We start from the raw sequence: 24,610 nt of genomic DNA on the forward strand, positions 1-24,610 counted from the left end.
TAAACAACCGCTCTGAACTGGAGTGAACGCACACACGTTTACTCCAATACAGAGTGTTCTATGTTTATTCCGTATATGAGCAAATATTCCCCAGTTTCTCGCGCGAATTGCTTGTGTGCATATTTATGTTCATACTGAACGATATAAAACATGATGTAGGCGGATAATGACGATTTCATGCGCGGAAATAAGACGTATATTGTGAATTCTTTTGTTTTTTTCGTCATCACCGAAATTTTTTTCAATTTTATAGAGGATAACTTACAATACATTCCATAAAAATTGGTATTTGAATGAATGAATAAGAAAAGATGTGAAAAGGTAGAATAATTGACTTAAATATAATGTAATTGAATTAAAAGTTCATTCTCAAAGCAACACTTGCACAATTAGAATTGTTAAGTAAATGATCGCCAAATTATCGCAATCAGACACACGTTCTTTGAGAAATTGTCCTTCAAAGCTTTTACATTGAACGTATTCCAGATCAAATGATAAAAGACAATGTTCAATGCATGAGCCTACAGAAGCTTGAGTTTTTCAAGGATTTTATTTTCAAATGAAGTGAATTCATTTGAATAGCACTATTTTATCATTCACATATACAGAGCTAGGAAAAAAGACACAGAAATTCGAATCGTAATTGATTCACTGAACAGAATTTCTGTTGTCACTCGCATCAGAAAGACGTCTGCTTACAGGAATCAGTATACGCGTGTATGTTGAACGACAAACATATTGTGTATACATATTCCTATTTTTGCATGGTCAAGAGGATTTATTTCTCAATCCAAGGCGGGAGATATTCATTTTCACGATATTACAACGGTAATTCAGCGAATTATGAAAATATTCGAAAATCTTATTAGTTTCTGTGTCAAAACTTCATGATTACATTGTTAAGTTGAGCTGAATAACAAATGTTATTTGACTACAAATAAAAAATGTCATCAGCCTGTTACATTAAATTGTTCATTTAAATTTGCTACATGAATCCATATCAATATAAATATATATTGAAATTATTTACTAGGAATTTCCAAAAAAAAACCACATATGTTTTTACATATATAACTCATGCGTAAAATTTTATAATACTTATTTCAATGACAATTTTTTTCATAGATTTATGCAGTTCCGAATATTTGCCAGAAGTAGAGATATTTTCTTTACTTGAAGAACAAATTCCAAAATACAAGCTTAGAGCCGATACATTAACACAGTTTGCTGGCTACCAAAATGAAGTACGTACAGTTTACCATTGGAACATTTGGATTTTGTTTCATTCAAACACTATTTTATTGAACATTTTCGTATTTTTCAAGGATTGGTTTGTACCCAGCCCAGCATTGCAGGTTCCAGAAGGAGGTTTCGGACTAAATAGTGACCAAATACGAGAGACCTTGAATTACTTTCGTAAGTACAATAGCTTTTTTCGAAATTAATAATTTGCAGATACATAATTATTCGCTATGTATGTTCCTTATGATTCGAAAGATAAAACCAACACTTGAATCTATTCGTTTATAAGCTTCAAGTTTCTATGTTTCAATATTTTTATGTTTATATAACCAGTTAATGTTATGGCTTTCAACGCCATCTTTGGTTTGGTAATGATACGTGCAAGAAAGCTCCCCATCCTTAGTTATGTTCAAAATTCAAATATTGTTCTACACGAGAAAAAAGTCAATAATATGCGAAATTTGGTCGTCCTAATTTCTAACATACTTTTATCGTGAATATTTTTGATTCTTCCTTGCGATATACATATCTCCTGTTCATTTCCATGGGCAAAATACTCGAAAAAAATTCCCAATTTGTAAAATTTTATGTGATGCATTCAATGACAAAAATTAAGGCTTCTGTAGCACATTTTGATCAAGTGATTAACAATGTGAAACTCGTTCTATTATAATAGTAAAACGATGTAGTCGTGGGAATTGTTTGGTCATATTCATTTTTGATTGCACAGTTTTTAAACGTGGAAAGAGAAATTGAATATATTTGCGGAATGTTTATTCTTGAATGATCATGTTTTTCTGATGGTAATTTGCCTTTCATGTTTACATAGATTTAAGAAACATGATATAAAATGGTTTTCAGGTTCAGAAGAAAGTATTTAAATAAGTTCTCTCGGTCATTATTTCATGACCGGTACTTGAAAATTGTTTTTTATATCCTTTATTCCTAGTTGTTTTCTTCAATTTTATTGTTTTTATTTCTTCTTCCAAAAACTATTGAAAACCACACGACTGACAAGAAGTGTGTTATGATTTTCTAAAATAAATTTGACTTGTTTGCAATTTCGAAAGAAAAAAATATATTACAAAGATACATTTTAGTAGCTATTTGGTGATTATAATGCAATTTGTTATGGTTCTTCGTTTGAACAACAATTTCAATATAATATAATAAACAAATTAGAGCTTGACTCCGTGAAATCAACCAATTTGAATAAGATTTATTGATGGTTTTCTACTCGAAAGAAAGAAATAACAAATTTTTTTTTATAATGAAAATCTATGACATAAATTGTCTTCCATTTAGTAACCTCAAATGAATTGTCTGCAATGATATAAATCGTAGTACGTATTGAACACAATTTGTCAGTTTCAATAATGCTTTTATGGTCAATTAGGTTTATGCCGGATTAACCAGTCCAAACGAAAGAATAAGTGAATCAATATGTTTCATTTCTCATCTTTTCGGCATCTGTAACTACTTTCTCAGTGGATTATTCGATTAAATCCGTATCGAACTGAATTACACACCATTTTGTAAACGTTTTTCAATGAAGAAATTGACTGCTAACTGGTTTCATTCATGTGAATATTCAATTATAGCCAAGATTCGCTACATACAATGTGGAAATATGAACCTATTTGGACAGTAATTTTTATAGTAATCTATAGTCGACTCGTAAACATCACTTCCGATACCTGGGAATGGAAAAGCGTGTATACATTATACACACATCGCCTTAGTTGTATTTTTCCTCTTTATTGCGTTTATTTTCAGTTATTTTCACACCATTCTTCGTTCTTTTGTGATGCTGTACTGATGATTTATATGAGATACAAATTTTAATGTCTCAACTGATTGTACTTTTCTTGTCTTAATGTAATTATTTCACTCAATATCGGAGCTTGACTAGTTATTAAAGTAGAAACGATTGCTCAAAGTTAGAACTTCAAACTAAAGCGGTACAAAAATGTTGGAAAACTGTCAATGTCAAACATTCATTACTTTTCATACCGATCAAATCTTCGAGTTGCAAGTCAGTAACCAACGAGCAATTACATTTCATTACCACTTGTGGAGAAATTCAATAGATTTTAATTACTCAATCAATTAGATAGAGAAGGTGAAGCAGTCACTTTTTTTCCAATTCGAAATCCGTAAGATTACAAATGAAAAGTATGTGAATGTGGCGCAAATTGTTTATCAGCCATTTCTTGGGCTCTAGGTGAGCCGTTTGTATTCATTCATGTTTCATTGTTTCATCAATAAAAGAGTTACGCACAACCAGGCATGACTGCGCAATTGGAATGCTATAAATCAAAGAGAAAATATCACATTTACCCTGACCAAATGCAAGTGAATGGCTTAAATTTTTTTTCAAATAATCCATTAAACAACTATATTTGTGTAATTGAGAATTCTCTAAATATGATGAGCGTTACTAACACTGTTTAGGACAATCTTTCGGTGGGCAGCATCAAATCTTGTCCAAATCTAAACTATAGACTTCGAATCATGCTATTGCTACTTGTCAACTAAATTTTTTTGCCACGCGCATATGAGTTCAATCGACAATTTTGTGTTTAGTTATAATTGGTAATACGCGCCAAAATTGTGTACCACATCTTATTAACCAAATCTCATGAAGTCTCATTGGAAGTTGTAAGCAAGTTGCCATTCAAAAGCAAGACGTGGACAATAATTACATTCTTCTACGTATGTATCCATTGAAATTAAAGTATACAAGAACAATAATGGAAAAGGAATTTTATGTATATTATTGTAAAATAAAAAACATAAATTTTGCAAAAAGATTAACACAATAAACATTCAATAAATGTAACAATACCTCAATTTATAAGTATGCACTTTGAACTTATAAAGGTATTATTGAAATTTGAAGATTGCATTACACATGCTTTCACCCCAACAAATCCGAACATGCAAGCATCGTCTTTGTATGTAGAGAATGTGATGTTGTATACTTTCCTCCCATAGAAATTTGCCGTGAAACGCTCATAGGCTGTGTTTTAGTATCCCACCTATCGCAATCTTTTACAAAGAATCATGACATTGAAAAAGGCATGCAGCGGTATCAACAGAGAAAAAAATCACCCAAATGTTTGTTCCACTAACATCGAAAATGAAGTAGTTGACTTTTTATGCTCAGCGTGAATTGCCATTGTTGGAATCAATGTAAATACTCGATTCAGTCTGATATTTCCTTATAGTTAACTGTGTTATACGATTGAGAAAAAAAATTATCGTATAAAAAATCGAATGTTTGCAAATGATAGATATTTTTCTTGTGATAGAAATGAATCTCAGAATCCACACTCCAATTAACACATTGATGCAAAATTCGAAGAAGCTGCGCCGATCTTCCACGCTCCATAAGAATCATGCGGGCAATGTATTTATTGAACTCATAAGAGCATAAAATAAATATTTGCTTATGATTTGTACGTAAACTGTTTCCATGAAACGTATCAATGCTCCCCCATTTTATTATGTTGGACATGCAGATTTGAACGGTGAAATGCACCAACGCAACTAACGGTAATGAACAATTATTAGCAAATCTATTCAAGAACCCGACAACGAGCATCAAATTCTATTTTTTTAATCGTAAACATGTACGGGATAAACTGGTTGCATAATGATTTATATCGATAATGTACAGTGTACATTTTTTAAGCCGGGAGTAACAAGTTTCTGTTTCACCTTAGTTACATCTACTGCAATAGATCGAAGAGGTTAAAGAGGCAAATTCTCGTTTACTCTTTAGGTTGGAACAGACTTTGCAAGTAAAACGCTATTAGAAAACATTTTAAAAAATCATCTAGTTCATATCATATATTAATAAATGTAATTGATTCATTTGTGTAACTTGAGCCACATCGTATTTGACTGTGCAGTTTTTTTTTAACAAAAAACCAGTAAATAGCAAGACCCATTATTAAAATGTATTAAACCGTTATGTCGAACTCTTACATTTAAATTTCTTCGAGATTGTTGAATTAAGTCCATATATTAAGATGCTCTTTGCGTGAAAAAAAATACTTCACAGTCGATTTGTCGAAGCTCTTTGCCAAAGCGTTCAGTTAGGTTGAATGAACAGTATAGCGATTCAAAGATCATTTGGATATAATTAATCGAATGAAGCTCTCTTAATAAAAAAAAATCTCACTACAATCTCCCGCGTCTTTTGAAGAGACAGCACGATATTGAAATTATGTACTTACCATCTTTGTGAGATCTACTAACAACGAAGATGATATTGAGTCTCTTTTTAAGCAAACTAAGATATTTGCAATCAGTACGATGATAAAAAAAATTAAATCATTGGACAATACCCGCAATGAATTTAGAGAGTTCGCAAATGATGATGATTTATTTAACATAAGCATGTACGGTGTACCTGTACACCTATCGAAATACAAGTCCATGTTTTCTGTATCCGTAACCATCTTAAATGTATGGTTTTTATTCAAAGTCTTGCGGATAGTTACGTTTTGCGGTTTTTGCTATTTAAATTCATTTTACTATTTATGCCACGCCAATGAAACAATAATGGCATCTTTAAATTGATTAAATATTTACCGTGGCGAAAAATATGTGTAAATATCTGATTTGATGTATCAAATAAATTGCTACTGCAGTTAATTTGAAGTTTTAGTTTTTTTATTCTGCAGTTGCAGCTACGACACATGGTGCTAAAAGCGGATCATTTTCCCACAATTATACATGTTCAGAATTCAGCATTCATTCAACAATTTTTCAATGTCTGAAACATGTTCAATAATTTGATAAAATAATGTACTTAATATTTTTCAATCATTAATTTCTTTTTTGCATTCTCACGCAACAATAGTCATCTAAAGATTGAAAGTAACAATATTCGTTTCAACATTAACATTAAACCGTATCAAAACGATTGCGAACCGAACATTAAACCTCATTTACAGCGTCATTGAATATTATATATCCCTTGTCCTTTCATCGAGTTAAAATGCCAAGCACCACTTTTAATAACAACCGCGACAGAACGTCATTGAATTGTAAATATGCCGTGTGTGCATTCAAAAAAGTTCGGATAATACGCATGGGATAGACATTGAGGAACTTGCAGGTAAAATGTCAGAAACATTGGAACTTATTTGATAACGGTTTGGGTGAGAGATATTAAATATTCTGCACATGTAAAAAGGAAATATCCGCTATTCATTACTTTAATCTGCTAGCCATCAAACAAGCACTTAAGAATCTTCACTTGAAAAATAATTCCAAGACATTGAAAGTGTAAAAAAACAAAGTAAAATAACCGTATACAAAAACCACATTCGAAATCAGAGCCATATGCTTATTCACAGAAAATACATATGCAAGCTCTTGCGGTGGAATGTATGCTCGCTTCAGTGTTTGTAATCTGAACGCGAAGCGATACGAACAGTTTACGAGTGAAATGAAGAACAAATAATAAGTTTAGTTTGGCTGCGTTTAGTTCTGCGCTAGACGCTGTTCATGTCGGACGTAATGAGTGTAGGTCATACTTATTTTTAGACGAACATTTCATTTTTCACGTGATTTCATTTCTCGTATCAGATTCGGTTTCGATAAATTACTCTACTTACTAATACCAGATAGAGTGCTATTTTTATTCAATGTTTGTGTTTCGACGCTGTTGTGTTTGTGTTTTTCGTTACAATTTTCTCCGAACAAATTTTTGCCGAATCAAAAACGAACTAAAAGGAGACGCAACGAAGAGATTTTAATTGTTGATATTGAATCAAACGATAGAAAACTGACAATTTTCAGTATACCATACTAAATAAAAAAAATCAATTGAAACAATTATCTGTGAACTGATGGGAGAAAAAGAATATTTCAAGTTTTGTACCAAAAAAATCATGTGAAGTGCGGGATAATGTCTCAGCGATAGCCGTCAGCTTGTGTCAATGTCACACACACAAACTGTCATAACGAACACTTTAGTGCATACACACTTGACTTTGCTATCGATGTCTAAATGAATTGTAGTAACAACGTACACACTCACAATCTATTATTGTTTTGATTAACAAGTGTTGAAAATTGTTCGGTTTAATCGTCGACTGGAGCGATAGTTTGTTAACTTATTCGCTTTACTTTGGAGTGCATGAACATTAACGACGTTTCACAACAATGACTAGTCAACATTAAATCACTTTCGGCTCATGAGACGCTGATATTTCAATAAAATAAATTCGTCGGCAGAATGTCATTTCTGATAAAACGTCTATAATCTAAATAAAATACGCAATAATCTTTATTTTCAACTGAAGAATGCGAAAAAATTGAACACACAACCACAACAACATTACATTTAAAATTATGTATTGAATTGATTTAATGGAATTTCCTTCACAAAAACTTTTATTCGTTGTATTTTTGCTAAAATGCACGTTTTCCGGCGACCTGTTTTTTTGGTTATGTTTCAGTCTTCAAAGCAGATGTTTTCATGTCTTTCACTATTATTTTACGTTTGCCATATGAAGAGTTTGTTTATTTACGTACATGCCTTATGTATTAACAGTATTGAAAATTGCTTTGAAATAATAAACAAGTACACACAAAGGAATACCTTAATAGTTGTCAGTTATATTCCGGTGACATATTTGACTTATGCTTATTTTTGAGTTTCAGTGATGATAAATGAATTTGTATACGATTATCAAAATATTATGATTAAAATTACATCCATTCATTGTTGGTTTACTTATTATTATGTCACATTATAAAAATGCGTTTCACATTCACGTATTTCATTTTAAATCGTTTATGTTTTTACATATTCATACATAAATATGTCTTCAACTAAACAGTGCTCATTCAATTTTATTCAATTCAACACTCACAAAATCTGAAACGCCGAAATCGAAAATGTGAAGATCCCATTCCATCGATGAATCGAAATTTATTCGACACTTACTTATCATTAATTGTTATAATTTTATGTTCATGCGCAACAACAGTAAAATGAATAAGTTTCTGGAACTATTTCGTTACTGAATTCTGTTACATGTTTTCAAGTAGTTCAGAGTTGAGTTATTTAAATGAACAATACCACTTGCAATCCGATCGAATTCCTGTGATTCATCATAAACAAGAACGAAAGAAATCTTCATTTTTGGTGAATTGAGTAAAATCATTGAAAATATGGACGAACAATTTTGCATAAAGTCAAAGAAATCTAACACGAACAATGACCACAAGTATTATGAATAAAATATCTGCAGCGTTGAATTTGAAATCTTCGTTGGAATTAGCTCCGAGCCATTTGGGTTCTAAGAAAAGCGATGACCAAAATGAATATCATACAATATTCACGAAGCGCCTGTCAAATTCATCCGTTCCAGGTCACATGAATTCAACAAGCTGTAGTGAAATCGATGAGGTTGATCAGCATAATCAATGCTCATTAGATGACTTTATTGGCGGTCCAATCGATGATGAACAATCGTTGAATTCGTCTCAAAATCTTGATCAAAATGCTGATTTTAATCGGTCGATAACCGCAACGCCAGCTGATTCGAGTTGCGGTTTCCATAATACATTCAGTGTACTTGAAAAGCACTTGAACAAAACAAAATACCTGAAGCTAAGCCAGAAACAAATAGAATACTTATTGCTGCAAAACAAAGATTTGGCCGTTCACAATGACACTTATATTGATATCCCAATAAATGATCGCCGCAGTCTTCATGCTGTTAACGGTTTGTCTAACAGTTCCATGAATGACGCCAACGGTTGGAATTCCGACGATGAAGAGTCTCCCAGTCATCTTGAGCTAGAGTTGGAAGCAATGGGTCGCCTTCGTTCAATGTGGAACGAAGAGATGTTAGCAAACAGCAAAGTTGAAAATGATGAAAAAGAATCATCGCCCACACCGTTCGATTCATCCTTGATAGAAGAATTTTATCAACAAGATAACTACAGCATTGGTGTGCAGAATCCGAACGAGTACATCTATCATGTTGCCAAATCGCGAGATGGTCAACTCTACATACGAGTGCGGCGAAATCTGCGCTTAGATCAAGGTAAATGTTCACTATTTCTTCGATAACTTTTCACGGAACTATGAAACTGATGTTCTAATTGCGTTGAACGCATTTAGTTCTCGATCCCATCACATATCGTACTTCAGATATATTTATAGCTGACACAGTTGCATCAGTTTACATATATTGCAAAAAACATTCCGTTTGCTCCAACGGCAATAAAATACATTCGGCAATGGATTGGAACCAAAATTTCCATAAATTCATATAAATCGATATTTTTCTTTTCTTTCTTCTACGCTGCTCACTGTACACAAAAGAATGCGATCAAACATTTTCTTCATGAGTCGGTTCACTTGTGCTAGAGGCACACGTCCAGAGCAAATCATTTGCGCCCACATTTACAATGGGTGAAAATAGTAAACAAAACAATGTTGGTATTGTTCGGAAAGAGACGACGTATATGAACACAATTACCGTCTAATTATTACGAAAATGCTTTAAGATACGCATTGTATACATGCTTGAGTTCTGTATATGTAGCATATTAGAATAACAACGGATCCAAATAACTCCGTACGATGACTGAAAAAGGAGAATGAAAGAAATGGGAAGACTGGATCACATTTCGTGAATGAGCGAATGAATTGTTCATTTGTTCGCGATTCGACGATATTAGTATTGATGGTGGTTTTTCCCCTAAAAAAGCATGTATAAGTTAAGTCAACACGCAAATTCAGTTCACATTATGAGTATTCCAATTAGTTAAATTATGCAAAATGCTTCGGAAGTTTTCTGCTTGAACGCTCATTCTTTTGCGAATTGAAATAGGATAAATCTCATGACACCGTCTACGGTCTCTAACAATCAGTATAACTGCTCATGTGTATTGTTGCACAAATTTCAGAAAATCTCATTTTCACAAGTGGATCATCATTTTCACAAGGGAACATAATTTTGATTTTTGGTATCTTCCACAAGCAGAGTTAATTTGAATAGAAAGGGAAAATAATTTCAACACCTGCTTTGAATAATTATTACCAGGCTTTTCTTGCTATGGAAATTAATGTTATCGCTTAATTATATCCAATATACTGCTTTAAAAATATTCAAAATTTTGATAACAGTTTCGAAATTCCAGACTTTTTCGTAAAGCAAACAAATTGTATGTTCAAGTTCATATACACAAAAGCATCAATTCGACTATTTTTCGGAAGACGCTTCACTGTTTTGTATGGTATTATTTACTCAATATTCAGCAGTCTGTATAATACAACAATAAAATATGCCAAACAAAGGCAAAAAATAAACGATCTATTTACATTGTCTGTTTCTTAATTGTCACTGTACCCAAAACGTTCTTAATATACGAATGTGTTTGTCACTGTTTGAAGAGACGTTCAGCATTGAACATCGAAATTTTGCCTCGTGGCTAAAAATTTACTTAAGAAAAAAAAAATTTTGATCTTGACGACAAAATAACTTTTCAAATTGTGATAATGCGATTGATTCATCTGTTTGTAGGAATCATAATTTTTACTATTTTCATAATTTATTGGTTTGTAGTTTTGAGTATCGATGTGTTTCAATACCGCGCGATGAGAGTAGGATATAAAAGATTTTATCAATTGATGGATAGCCTGTTCAATGAATTTCGAAGTGAAGAAAATGATGAAATGGAAGAAGTGTTTGAATCACACATTGATGATTATGACGAAGATAATAACATTCAAAAATTGATGTGTTACACATGGAGTTCATTGAATGATTTAATTCGTATTAATAATAATCGTTTGATAGATGCATCAAAGAGAGTGCGTGATAGTCCAACAATATTGAAAGATCGGCTTGAAAAAGATTTGCAAATCACGAATGCAATAGTTTACAGTTACAATATACGTTTAAATCTGGCATTACCTCCATTTTTGTCATTATACCAAAATCAGCTTAGCGAAATGCTCGCCACAACAAATGACATAAATAAAGCATTTCAGTATTTTATTGGAGATGCCATCAGAAAAATTGATCATGATCAATATGAATCGTACCAGTCATCTAGTATTCGTGTAGCAAAAATACTACAACAATTTAAATCAGTGATTCAATCGCAAAACGAGGCACATCTTGAATGTGCTTGTGATACAGCAAAGCATTTGGACGCGTTGATTCAAGATTTCGCGGAAAGACTTTATTTATGTGTGAACGCTACAAGTGAACAGTTTTCTAACTACATAAAAGAAACGATCACACCCATGGCAAATTCGATGGAAACGACAATTAGATCTGTTACTCGTGGTATGAAAAGATCTAAAACATCTGTGGAAGTATTTTATCAACTGCCAATGAAAGTTCGTAAGCCATTCTTTCTAATTGCTAAACTTTCTTCGATTCAAATTAAAATTATTTTCTTTCGTCAAACCATAGTTGGCCAGCTCAAGTTCCATGATAAATCTATTGCATGTTCAACAGAGATCGAAGATATCAGACGTTATTGAACAATACGTTGCATGTCAGGAAAAAGAAACACGAAGAGTCTTTATAGAAACCCGTACAATTGGCAATCAATTGGAGGAATGTTTGCGGCGTGAAGACATTGAGCAATTTTCATTTGATATCTTTTAACCATAGGCCTAGAAAATGTTCATTTTATATAAGTTCCTATGGTGAATAAAAACAAAACAATTTTTTTTCTCTAATAGAGAAAATTTCGTGCGTGGAAATACTGAATATTCCATTGGTGCTACTTATCGATTCAAGTCCAATAGTTCTGAGCATCAATACTATATGGTAATTGCAAATGATATTTCTTTCCAAAGTTCCAAACAAGCTCCAAAACGCTAATAGATGACATGAACGTCTCATTTCAATGGTACATCATAAAAGCATGATTTGATATCTTACGGTAAATTATATATACAATGACCATTGCCTATATTGTCGAAGAATAGCACATACGTGTTCCAAAATATCTTATTAAAACATTCCCAGGGGTTACTATAAAACAAAGTTTGCAGCAATTTTCTGTCATCTCTTTGCTAAGCAGAAGAAGTTCCCTCTATTTCTGTGCTAATTGCTGTAGGTAAAAATAAGAGAATAGAACAGCCAAATGGTTAATGATCAAGCCTTTTCCAATGATATGATTTATAATTAAGAGAAAAATTCTGTGGTTCACCGTTCCGTCTGGTGGCTACTTACAAAATATCAAATCAAATTTAATGGATATACCATAAAAGATGAAAAAAAGAAGAAATAAAAAACAAAATAAAATCGTAACACATTTGTTTGCTTCCATGAAAACGGGCAATTTTGTTTTTTTATCAAACGATTGCAATTTCAAATGAAATCGCTTATAGCACGATATTTTTCGTGTGCCAGCTACATGCCCAATTGAAATTGAATAGAACATGTCTACTACAAATATGACATATATTTTATATGAACCATTGCGACAAACAAATTTACTCAGAATATTTTAGTTTTAAAGTGTTTTTTTCATATGGAGTTGTTGTTGTAAACTCTGTATAAAAAAATTTCATGTTGCCCTTTGAAACTGAAATATTCTGAGGGAATTTGTTTGTCGCAATGGTTCATATATAATAGATGCTAATCACATTTTTACCATTACTCCGCCTGTTATCCTTTATCTACCAGAAATCAGTCAATCAAATTTTCCAACATCGTGATGATGAACTCAATTTACTTTTTAAAGGCATGACATGTTTTAAGGAGTTCGTACCGAATATATAACTTCAAGGTCACTCATATTTCTATATGTTCTTTTTTTTTAAACTACTTTGCATATTCGAATTTCATGAATTCATGCAAAAACTTCTCAAGTTTTGACGTTTTTCATGTTGCTTGAGTCAAAAGTGTTAATTCAAATCGAATATAACAACACAATTTGTGGATAATGTGTGCATAAACTATTTCACAAGAAAACTTCGTTCGAGTGACGCACGTGAAAATCCATTATGAAATAACAGGAAAATATGAAATATAAGCTTGAATAAACGCACGCACCAATTTACTTTCTAGGAAAACATGTTAGCCGACATAGTTTGTTTTTGCTCCCCGGCACGATAGCTACTTTGACAAGAGCACAAAATCAGCTCCCAGCTGATTTTATGCTTAGTTTTACATATTAATACAATAAAATAATACAATTTTTGCAATTGCATTAAGTTTGGACTACGTTTCCCCACACATCAATTTCACCACATATTCAAAGAATATTGAAAACAAATATAGGAAGATGTTTATACGAAACAATATATTGGTGTTTATAGTACGTGAGTACTTACCTCATCGATCGGCCGAAAACACTATACAATACAGATATATTATTTAGTAGAAATAGCGCACATTTTGACCATTTCCTTGGTTATTGGGTTATTGTTTTCAATAATACAATTGAGAAATTTACCATATTCAGCTATCAGTAAACTCGCTATAGATTATAAAGAAGATCGATGTCGTTTGGCCACTTTTTCCGTTTCATTATACAATTGTAAGACGACGCGACTCACATAGTTGTGCCGAGTGTTAAGCGTTTCCGGTTGCAATTGATCGTTCATTCCACTGAGAAGAGTTTAATGCGACTGTATACAGTGAACCAAGATTCTTAGTGACTTTTCTATGGTTTACTGTTTAACCATAATTTAATTGGTTAACGCAAAAAGAACACAAGAAACATTGGCCATAAATATGTTTATGCAATACAGAATGGATGAAATCCATAGGTATTTTGTTCGCACGTAAAAATTGAAAAATTACGAGCCCAAAGCCCATACAAGTGCAAGTATTATCGTTGCACGTTCAGTCATGCGCATAATATATAAGGAAGAGTATCTTATAACTCGATTAATGTGCATTTTTGTGGCTTGTCGATGTCGATGACTTCAATACAACAATTTATCGAAAGGAACAAACAAAATCTATATCCGCTTCAGAACCCCCTTTTGAGACATTTTATGACATAACTGAATTAATTGTTCGAATTTGTTGACAACGTATAAGACAGTGAGCTGATGATGTCACTAATATTCCCATTCAATTGCCAATTCTAACTGAACAAATATTTATATTTGAGTAACGTAAACGGGATTTTTTTTTGCTAAAAGAAAATTTCTTAAATTTCATCATCAATCTTACAAGTTTCGAGAAATTCATATAGATGGCGTATCTTGCACAGAGCTTTCAGAACATTTTTCAGTTAAAAAGTGCTGCCAACACTTAAATAGCTAAAATAGAAACTTCATCTTTATGTTCGTATGCATACAAACTCACACACAGATTGGAGTCTCTTTTAGTTCGCAACGAATACAGAAACGTCAGTCAAATGAGTAATGCGTGTTTTGATGGAAATAATTTTTTTTTCACTTTATTCTTCGGTTCGAAACAACAGCCTGCAACTTGAGCTAAGAATCGAAGACTAATATTAGTGTATGTTTCCAAATTTGTCATGTTCCATGAATATTCTTTTGTATTTTTCTTACCAACAGAAAGCGCTTTGCTATTAAACTTTGCCCCTGAAGTGTAGTTTATGTGCATATGTACGGTATACAAGTGTTAATCGAGTCATATGTGAAAATAGCCAGTCAAAAGTATTAAAAAAAATGCGACTGAACAAAATATAATAGTTTATGTGTTCGGGAGCAGTTCTATAAGTTGAAACGAATATGTTTATTGGTTCAAATCTCTCAAAGTAAATGGATAAATTGTGATAAATGTAAAATCCTCGAAAAATTCGATTCCAGAAACGAAAACACAAAGAAGAACTAGTCGTGTGCAAATTGCTGATAAAAAAACTAAATCGATTGAATGGTGGAAAACTGATGTTGTATATACGTACATATGCCAAATATTTTAGCTGCTTAATTTTTGTTTAGTTTCACAATATTCGTTTTTTGTTTGTTTTAAAGGTAATGCTATTTCATTTTATTCGTATTTTGATTTGATAATATATTATAATATCATAATATTTGAACTTTTGATTCATCTTAAATTGTATTTATACCGAGTGTGTTACGAACTTTGTATTTAGTATCGTTAAAAGTGTTAACAGTGACAGATTATCACATGATTTTGGTTTTCAATATATACACAATGAAAAAAACCTCTTTAGGCATTCGGCAACTGCTTCATGTGTAGTTGAGTGACATAATACGACACACAGCATTATTAATATTCAATCTTATTTATGCTAAATTTTGCTGTCAATATGTGTAACGTTAATCATTCATATTTTCCTGTTGAATTCCCTACAATGATTGTGATTAGAGGAATGAATCGCTTATTTGTAATGATATGCCATTAAAAACGCTTCACATGTGTTAGTATCGAGTACGTCAATTTTAGTAACTGATAATATCCGTATACGACTATAAATTTGCACAAAATCATCAATGTTTCACTCTTTGCTGTTGTTTGAAAATCTGAAAGCATCAACAAAGTGTATTAACCACTCAAGGTCGTGCCAAACTGAGCGTACTGGAAACACACGTTACGATTCCAAAAAAAAAACTTCATCGAAGAGAAAAAATGATTCGCAAATCATATAGCAGCACATTTCATAGTTGAAGTTTTACCTTAGTGGTAATTGTGAAAGTTATTTCGAATCAGAATACTTCTTTTTATCGATTTTGTTCCTCGTTCATGGGCTATAGAGGCTACGTCAATAATGCAATATTGAACTGAAATGTCTAAAAATAAATGCAGCGCAAGCAAAGCAGATAACTACCATCAACATGTATTTGCAATCAAATCCAATCCAATATTGACTTCGAAAATGAAGAAGTGAACCAACTGAGCATAGCGTACAAAATTAAATGTTGTTCTCTTCACGCCAATTTCCCCTGCAAACAGTAATAGCATATTCAAGAAGCGAAAAAACGAAAAAAATAATAATCCAAATCAAAATCAAAATAGAGACCAATATAGTTCAAATACCTTAAGCGTATTCTGAATCGATGTTTCGACAAACACTTTTACACATGCATAAATGTGCAGTGGGTAAATTTGCGAACCGTCACAAAATGCATTTGCATCGTGTACGTGTTCCCTACCCTTCGTATCGTAGCATAATATGTGCAGCTGCTACGCGAGCCCTAGGGCAAAAAATGTACGTACGCATGAGACTTCTTCGGATGGTTTTGGTTACATACACACCATAATATAGATTGCTGTTCATCTATTTATAACTTTGGTTTTGATCCAAACGGTACACATCTATTTGAATTTGAATCGATGAAAATCAGTTCTTCACTCATGAAAACCACACTTCGGGAAATCGTAAGGTAATTGAAGGCTTTTTTCATTTCTTGTATTCGATCATTTCGGTTTTGATTCATGCGAAACGAGTGCACATCGTTAGTGTGTACTCACACAGTATTCACTGCAAACATCTCTTTTTTATTGTTAAAATTCAAATCGAACGAATTCGTGTCGTGGTTAAATGATTACACACATATATATATATATATATATATATATATCAGGAATTTGAAGCACGCAGAGCAGTGTTTTTAAAACGCAAATAGAGTGATTCGGTGGCAAAAACTTCAATGCGTTGCAGTTTTTCTCTTATTCGCTGAATGGAAACTACGTTTTTCTATGGTTTACGTACACGTTACGCATAAAAACCGACGTGTAGTTCCTTGCACGGTTTAATAAATTTCGGGTTTGTGGTGCTATACCATTGATTAGTACTCGAAACGCGTTAAATTGAAATCGCATTGCGTATCATTTCTAATTGCCTAAATTAAATAACTATAAATTTTCATTGATAAATTCAATTTCATGATCTCAGACATTTCTTTTTCTTGTTTTGCGATCAAAGCCCAGCGCTTGACACCATTGCTGCTCTTATGGGTTATGCGTTTTTGAAATTCATTCCAGCAGATGTCTATAATTTTATGACCAAGCAAATTTACTTTGCTCAACACACAGAAAAGAACAACAATAGAATCGTCAAATATTTTGCGCCGTAATTTTTTCATAGGATTGAACACATTGAACAATTTTTACCAATATTACATGCTATTGGTGTTAATTGTTGCTCACAATTTCTGGTGGCCAAAATGATAATAAAACGCTGCAAATAATTACATCAATGTAGCACAACAACGAGAAAAATAAATTATTCAGGAGTTACATCGTAACATTGGTATCATAAAGTACACAATTACAAATAAAATACTGAACACTTTGTACAAATATGCAGTTGAGCCTATCTGCTTAACCAAGCAATGAGGAAAACATTGAAGAAGCCAAATCAATATTGAAAAATGTTAGAGTGAAAGATACTTATGTAGAAAACAATTTTGGAGTCAAATTGATGTAATAAAGAACTAAATGTCGATTAGATTTATTCATAATTTTTCGATCAGTTGCACTTGGTTCATTCTTCTGGGACTTCATAAATTTGCATTTGATTTTTCCGTGGATAGAATTGAACTTCTAAGAAAACAATACACAAATAGAGAAAAGTCATAGTTTTCGAACTTAAAAACATCAGAATAGAGATTTTATTTTATGGCTGGAAAGAATAGGACATGAGGTATGACAACATTTCATTTGGAATGCTCAATATAATTGCGTGTGTATTACTGTTGCATGTGGATGTAAATTATCATTTCAAAAGTTTGATTTTCTTCTGTTTCTCTTTCAATTAATGCAAAAATGTTGTGCATTCAAATAGTATGTGGATTCAGGTGCATGCTAGTTTATTCGTAGGTATAAATCCAAACTTAACTGAGTTGATCATAATATTTGCTTTGCTCGGCACTTTGAATTTGAAAAGTAGTGCCGATGCTAATGCCATATGATGTTCCCATGGAACGGAACGACAACTTAATTTTTAATTGAAAACATATGAACATCGTTGTTTTATTATTCCACCTGGAAAGTTCACCGATTTCTTTCGAAATGATATCACACAGTTTACAGATCAACGCATGTTTTCAACTCCATATTTTCTCTATTTTGATCGCAATGTATTCATTTTTCAACTTAGCATGAGGAATAAAGATGTAATGAATAAAACGCAGAAATTCTAATCATAGCACAATGAGAAAATATTTAACAACCAACTAGCATTACACATTATTCTTCTATTAGCAACAATAGTCGTCTTTCCTTGCGGCAACATTAGACATCGTTGTCGTTTCAATGGATATTCCCCATGAAAAATAATCAGTTGTTACACTCGTAATGGCTTACAGTTCCCACTCACATCATGAAAATAATATCTTGACATCAATTTTTTTTGCGTTGATTTTATTTTCTATTTCATTTGCATAGCACAATAAAATTACATTATGCTTACGCATTAATTCCGCTTGCAAAGTGACATTTTTCATTTGTTTCATTACGTTTTGGTATTCTTCTTGTTTGCAAACATTATTTCTTTACATTATTATTGTTATTGTAGAATGATTAAACAATAAACAATAGAAGTGCCTGGAGATCGAAAAGCCTATACCGATATATGCAATCAAAAACATAAGACCCCAACAAAATGTCAATTGAAGAAGCAACAGATCTGATGGACTTATTTGAGTACGATGAGTTTGACTCTTATGATGACCATACATATCAATTGATTGCCGAAAGTAACTGTTCAACTGCAAGTGGTATTCCTTTGAGTGTTGAATTATCCGAATCGTTGAGTAAAAATCAAACTCCAGTAAGTGAACAGCCGTCGATTTGTTTTGTAAAAGCGCCAGAAATATTCTTGAGAATCGATGCAAGTGGCTCAAGAATATCTACAAATTCTGAAAGTTCAAGTGAAAACAGTGGTAGTCATAAGAATGCAAATAAATTGAAAAATTGTGAAAAATCAAATTCGTTAGAATCAATTGAAAGTAATGATGTGGTATTGCTAACTAATCGAGATGAATGCGTTGAACTGCAATACGAAAATGAATTTGTCAGTCCAAACGATGAACCTGATTGTGTTCAGTCACCACCCAAACGACACAACAGTATAGAAAATGACTACGAAGAACTACTTTTTGAAGGTATTGTCAGCTAGAATTAATTCTTGTTTTCAGACATCAAATTTACATCAATATTGCCGACGAAATCTTTAGATTGTCTATTATATTTATTTTAGTTCTTTTCGATTATCCAATATGCAACCAAATCGGTTGTTATGACAGTTTCAAATAAGTCATGTGAAGTGTCACTTGTATTTCAGAAAAAAAGTTAATCAGGAAATGAATGGACACGTGATGAGAAGTGACGTGGCATTGAAATCAATTTGGAGTCGGTTAAACATAAACTGTATTTGTCTCTTATTGAACGTTACCCAATATTTTGATTAACACGTTTAGCGGGAGAATACAAATTGTACAATGTACAGAGCTCAGTAAGCAAAACAAAATGAATTCCTTAATGATTTACCACAGAACATTAGGTCGAAAATTGGAAAATATAAATAGATCAAAAATGGCCCAACAAATTGTCGTCGAATATTCCTATATAGAGTTAAAAGTCGTGAATCGTGACCACCCAAGGAACAATTGTTAACGCAAATACATCCATTGCCAAGCGTATGTAAACGGTTGAATTTGGGCCCACATTTGGGTGTAGTTTCAGTCATTTTTAACGTCACAATGGAAGTAGAAAAAGAACAGTAAAAACAAATCAATTAGAATGATATAAAAACGATTATGAATCAATATTCAATATGCTAATGAATAGTGATACTCACCTACGAGGTATTTTATATGATCCGACTAAGCCCCGTACTTCGGACAAGGCCACAATACTCAAAGCCCAGCAAAGTAACAAAACGTTACAATTATTATTGTTTGAAAACTTAATCCTACATCAACTAAAAACTATTCTTCATCGGACACGTCGTCGAGAACGTAAACGTAATCATCGTCGCTGTCGCTATCGTTGTCATCTTGGTCGCCTTCGGCATTGTTCTGCGCGGCTGCAGCTGCTGCATGATGTTGTCTCGACAGTTGCGGATGCACATCCAAGCCCTTTATCATACAAAGACCTGAAACAACCGAAATCACAAACAACAATTGTTAGCCAGAATATTTCACTTTTTTTTTTCAATGTATGATACATACCTTTGTACAATATGCACTTGGCAGCGACTTCATCCCGATGCCAAACAGTGTTCTGTTGATGTGGATGACGTGAATCGTTCCATGTGTTATCAGTGTTTAGCTGCCAGTTTTTGAACCATACATTGAGTTTCGGCACTAAACCATGTGAATACACTGGATGTACATTCAATCGTTCATATTCCGCAACAACATGTCGTCGCTCTCGTTGATACGACCGGTTGCTTTTCTTGCTGATGATCACACTGCTCAGGTGTTTGTCAGTCGTGATGTTTGCTGCATGTGGAATGCACTGACGGCAGACTTTGTAGCGGTCCTTTTTTGTACGTCGATCAAATGGCCGAAAGCACTTTGCACACGTCTGCGATGTTTTGTACTCGTCAACCATCACCACCACACAATTGTGCAGTTTCTTGAAGCTGTTCAGTAGTTTCCGTACACCAGGGCACCGCAACCGTTTCTTAATACCAATTGGCGAATTTGGAGCCATTTGAGCTGCACCAAGGAAAATGAGCGATGGCAATTTTCTGGTCAAAAAAGCAGCGATGGTATCACTTGCACGGGTCTCCTCGATATGTTTATCGAGATTGAGGCGAATGTATTTGCGTGCTGTGTAAACCTCCATTCCAGGCTGCAACATTTTCACACGATGTTCGATGTAACTCATCCAATTTGAGGCTCCCTTGGGCGATGGATAGAATGGATATTGATTTCGGTCATGTTGCTCCAATTCGGTGAACAATCGTAGCCATTTTTCCGATTTGCGCTTTCGTTTGCCATATTTCGCTCGAAAATGGTATTTCGGACCGTCGATCGTGATGTTTTCCTGTGTGAAATAAATAAGAACAAAGAATCATGATTATATGCATATAAAAGAAATGACTGACAAAACAAACAAACAAATCAAAAATAAGAAAAAAGAACAAAGAATCATGATTATATGCATATAAATGAAATGACTGACAAAACAAACAAACAAATCATTGTTACTCACTTCCACACCGGATGCGATATGTTTTCGCACCGTGGCATTCCAGGTTCGCACACCAGGATCCATGCCAAGCACGAAGCGGAAAACACCATTTTCGTAAATTTCGTTGATTTGCTCGTGCGAATATTCGTGTGAGGGGCATTCTGGCTTCAGGAAACACAACGAAACAGCCACACTATCCGTCACGATTGTGTAGTCAAATGTCTTGCGATTGCCGACTTTCTGAATCTTGTCCATGTTGAATATTGTGTCCCAGGACACAAATGGATTGCTGTCGTAGACCTTTTTCGAAATGTTAACCGGCTGGCCAAACAATCCTTTTGCCAACTTGATGGCACCCAATTTGCACGCCATTTGATAGAACAGATGAATATCGATCCGGATGTGCTTCATCTTGAAGTCATGAATCGGAATTACACGAAAGTTTTTTATTTTCGGTGGGCGTGCAATGGATGGCATGGCGTTGTGTAATCGATCCCGATAATATCGGCGCCAGAGATCATTCAAGAGCTCGTATCTTTCATGGTGGTTGAACACTAGCCGTTGAATGGTGATGAATATCGGTATTGTCTGGAACCAACTACCACGGACGAGATCACATAACTTCTTACCGACTGGTATTCCGATCATACGCGCTTGCTCGAGCAGCCACACCACATTCGCACTTGGTACTATATTGTTGAACATAACTGATTTGGTGGCATTTTTCACATCGATGTCGCTGATGTTATGGCCAAGCAAATTGAGCTCATACCGTTGCAGCACGAAAAACGTTTTGATACGGGTGTAGCTATACATTTTGATGTTGTTCTTCACATTGGCGGTGTATTGATCAATGAGCTGATTGAATGCGTTTCCCATGCCTTCACGTTGTGGCCATCGGAAGTTCGGCACTGCTGTTTCGATTATTTGGCGGAAGGCCAACGGCAATTTGTGTCGGTTCTCGTTCAAAATGTTCTTGAAGCAATCCTTGATCAATTCGTATCCATTGCCTCTGAAGAAGTCATGGTTATCTTCATCGAATGCTCGGTTGTTCTCGAAGAGAAACAACAATGACGCCAAAACGGTGATGACGGTGGCTGTGTGGCACCAATTGGTGACTTGTGCCACAAAATTCGCGCGATATTGATCCCGGAGAACCGAATTCAGCGATAGTTTGACCGATCTCAGTCGCCCGTTCTGGGCCCGCTTTCTCTTCATGCTCACCAAATTTGATCTAATGAAAATGAAAATGGTGAACAAATTGATTAGAATTATTGCACTTTCGATCAAACACTGACTAAATTAACAATTTGTTTTGGAGAAACAATCAATGAACCATCAATACAACAATCAACTTGCCTCAACGAATTCTGACACCAAACTGACCATGCAATGCTGAATTTCGAATATTGTGCTCTTGTCGTTTTGCAAATGTCCTGTTAGTCAAAAATCACAACCGAATTAAATGCAAAACTAATACAACAGCACAATCCAGAAAAATGTGTTGATGAACACTCAAAATCTCGTCTGAATTCGACTCAAAGTAAACATCGGTATGAGATTCAGAACACAAAAACTGCATTGTTCCTCACGCAGCAACAGTAAGAGCTGTCAATTCGATTCTAATGGATTCGATCGCCACAGTCACACTTCGATTTGTTATGAAAATATTCTTGCCTCAACGAATTCCGACACCAAACTGCCAATGCTATGCTGAATTTCGAATATTGTGCTCTTGTCGTTGTGCAAATGTCCTGTTAGTCAAAAATCACAACCGAATCAAATGCAAAACTAATACAACAGCACAATCCAGAAAAATGTGTTGACGAACACTCAAAATCTCGTTTGAATTCGACTCAGAATAGATATTTTGCATCGTTATGAAATTCAGAACACAAAAACTGCACTGTTCTTCACGCAGAAACAGTGAGAGCTGTCAATTCGATCGCCACAGTCAGACTTCGATTTGTTATGAAAATATTCTTGCTCCAGCACACACACAAGAATGAAACGAACGAAGCGGAGAAGCAACAGAGGATACACGAGAGCAACAGTACACATAGCTATGTTACTTGATTGTTCTTTCTGTATGCGGTTCATTCTCACATTCTTTCTTTCGTGTTTGTATATCTGCTGTACGGTCTGTGTAGAATGGAGCGAGCATAATGTGAACCGTCCGTTATTTGTTACATTTTGAATAATATGCATTGCGTTAAAATATTTCATTGGAAGGTGTCATTTTATTGGGAACCATGCACATAATCCACGTTAAATATAACACTGAAATTACCACGAAAATGGGCCAAAACGTTACATTACGCGATGGTGAAATCTACTGAAAATGGTTACATTTTTGTTCCTTGGGCAGGTGATATACACGAAAAAAAAACAATCGATATGGTTCCCACAGAAACATAAGATAGTCTTGATTCAAACAAAAATGGAATGCATGTTTGTTGCTTGAAATTTGCGATGTGCCTAGAGGTGTCAACGGACAAAATTTTGTCCGTCCGTCCATCCGAACATTTTTTGAAAAAATTCGGACGTCCGGTCCGAATGTCCGAAAACCGAAATTTTTTTTCGGACGTCCGGTCCGAATGTCCGAAAACCAAAGATTTTTTTCGGACGTCCGGTCCGAATGTCCGAATTTTTTTTCGGGGTTTGTCCGAACTTTTCAAATTTTTTCGGACGTCCGAAGTTTTTTCGGACGTCCGTAGAATTTCCGGACGTCCGAAAAAAATTCAAAGCCAAAAAAAATTCTAAAAAAAATTTTCTCGGCTCCAATGATTTCTTTCTAATCCCACAATTGATCCGTTGCGACAAACAAATTCCCTCAGAATATTTTAGTTTCAAAGTGCAACAACCACGTAAAAACGTTTACCAAAAAGTGTAAACCAACTAATATACAAACTAATATATGAATGCGTTAGAATAAAAAGGGCGTATGATACACTTTCGTACCGAAGCGCAACTCAAATCATTCGCAGAACAAAGTGAAACAAAATCATGTTGTTATTTGATTACGGAACACTGGAATATTGTGTGCAAACTATTTGTGTTTCGTTTTGTTCTGATAACATGTGCGGTGTGTCGTTTTGTTTTACTAACCAAATTGTATTTCGCTTCGAAATGCGACGCATTTTTTTTCGATTTACGGCTGTATTGCGACCGTCTACATGAGAAGTTTGTATGAAAACCTCGGAGCGCCGCTGATATTGCATTGGCTTCTATGGCCAAATGTACACATGGAAATATCTCGAAAACGGCTGGGT

General features: G+C 34.0%; 3 protein-coding genes across 20 annotated transcripts in view; 2 read left to right on the top strand and 1 right to left on the bottom strand.

Annotated features, from left to right (window-relative positions):
* The first annotated feature begins 712 nt into the window (after nt 1–712).
* LOC129568679 (trafficking kinesin-binding protein milt) overlaps nt 713–24,610 on the top strand; it is a 32,812-nt gene continuing 8,914 nt past the window's right edge. The window contains exons 1-3 of one of the 17 annotated variants that reach the window (XM_055446885.1): nt 713–828; nt 1,126–1,244; nt 1,326–1,416. In XM_055446885.1, the coding sequence (XP_055302860.1) occupies nt 720–828; nt 1,126–1,244; nt 1,326–1,416 (319 nt within the window). In that variant the 5' untranslated portion in view covers nt 713–719. Of the gene's footprint in view, nt 829–1,125; nt 1,245–1,325; nt 1,417–1,793; nt 7,501–8,255; nt 9,321–14,581; nt 15,203–17,534; nt 17,839–18,711; nt 19,301–24,610 lie in introns of those variants that run through there. The other 16 variants (XM_055446879.1, XM_055446880.1, XM_055446882.1 and 13 more) reach the window with 16 other exon arrangements.
* On the top strand, nt 9,315–12,424 carry LOC129568682 (uncharacterized). Of its 2 annotated transcripts, none has more exons than XM_055446890.1 (2): nt 9,315–11,633; nt 11,706–12,424. In XM_055446890.1, the coding sequence occupies exons 1-2, from the start codon at nt 10,781–10,783 to the stop codon at nt 11,774–11,776; spliced, it is 924 nt and encodes a 307-aa protein (XP_055302865.1). In that variant the 5' UTR covers nt 9,315–10,780; the 3' UTR covers nt 11,777–12,424. The 2 variants fall into 2 exon arrangements, with proteins under 2 accessions (XP_055302865.1, XP_055302864.1); XM_055446889.1 differs by having other exon boundaries at nt 9,315–11,629; nt 11,706–12,410.
* Nucleotides 19,992–23,273, bottom strand: LOC129568681 (uncharacterized). The gene is made up of 4 exons (XM_055446887.1): nt 22,698–23,273; nt 21,360–22,572; nt 20,369–21,191; nt 19,992–20,292 (listed from the first exon to the last, which is right to left on the bottom strand). Exons 2-4 carry the CDS (start codon nt 22,554–22,556, stop codon nt 20,126–20,128), a joined length of 2,187 nt encoding a protein of 728 aa, XP_055302862.1. The 5' UTR covers nt 22,557–22,572; nt 22,698–23,273; the 3' UTR covers nt 19,992–20,125.

The sequence above is a fragment of the Sitodiplosis mosellana genome, unplaced genomic scaffold, assembly GCF_009176505.1.
Source record: "Sitodiplosis mosellana isolate CC-2019 unplaced genomic scaffold, AAFC_SMos_1.0 Smas_scaffold_21, whole genome shotgun sequence".
Classification (NCBI taxonomy): Eukaryota; Metazoa; Arthropoda; class Insecta; order Diptera; family Cecidomyiidae; genus Sitodiplosis; species Sitodiplosis mosellana.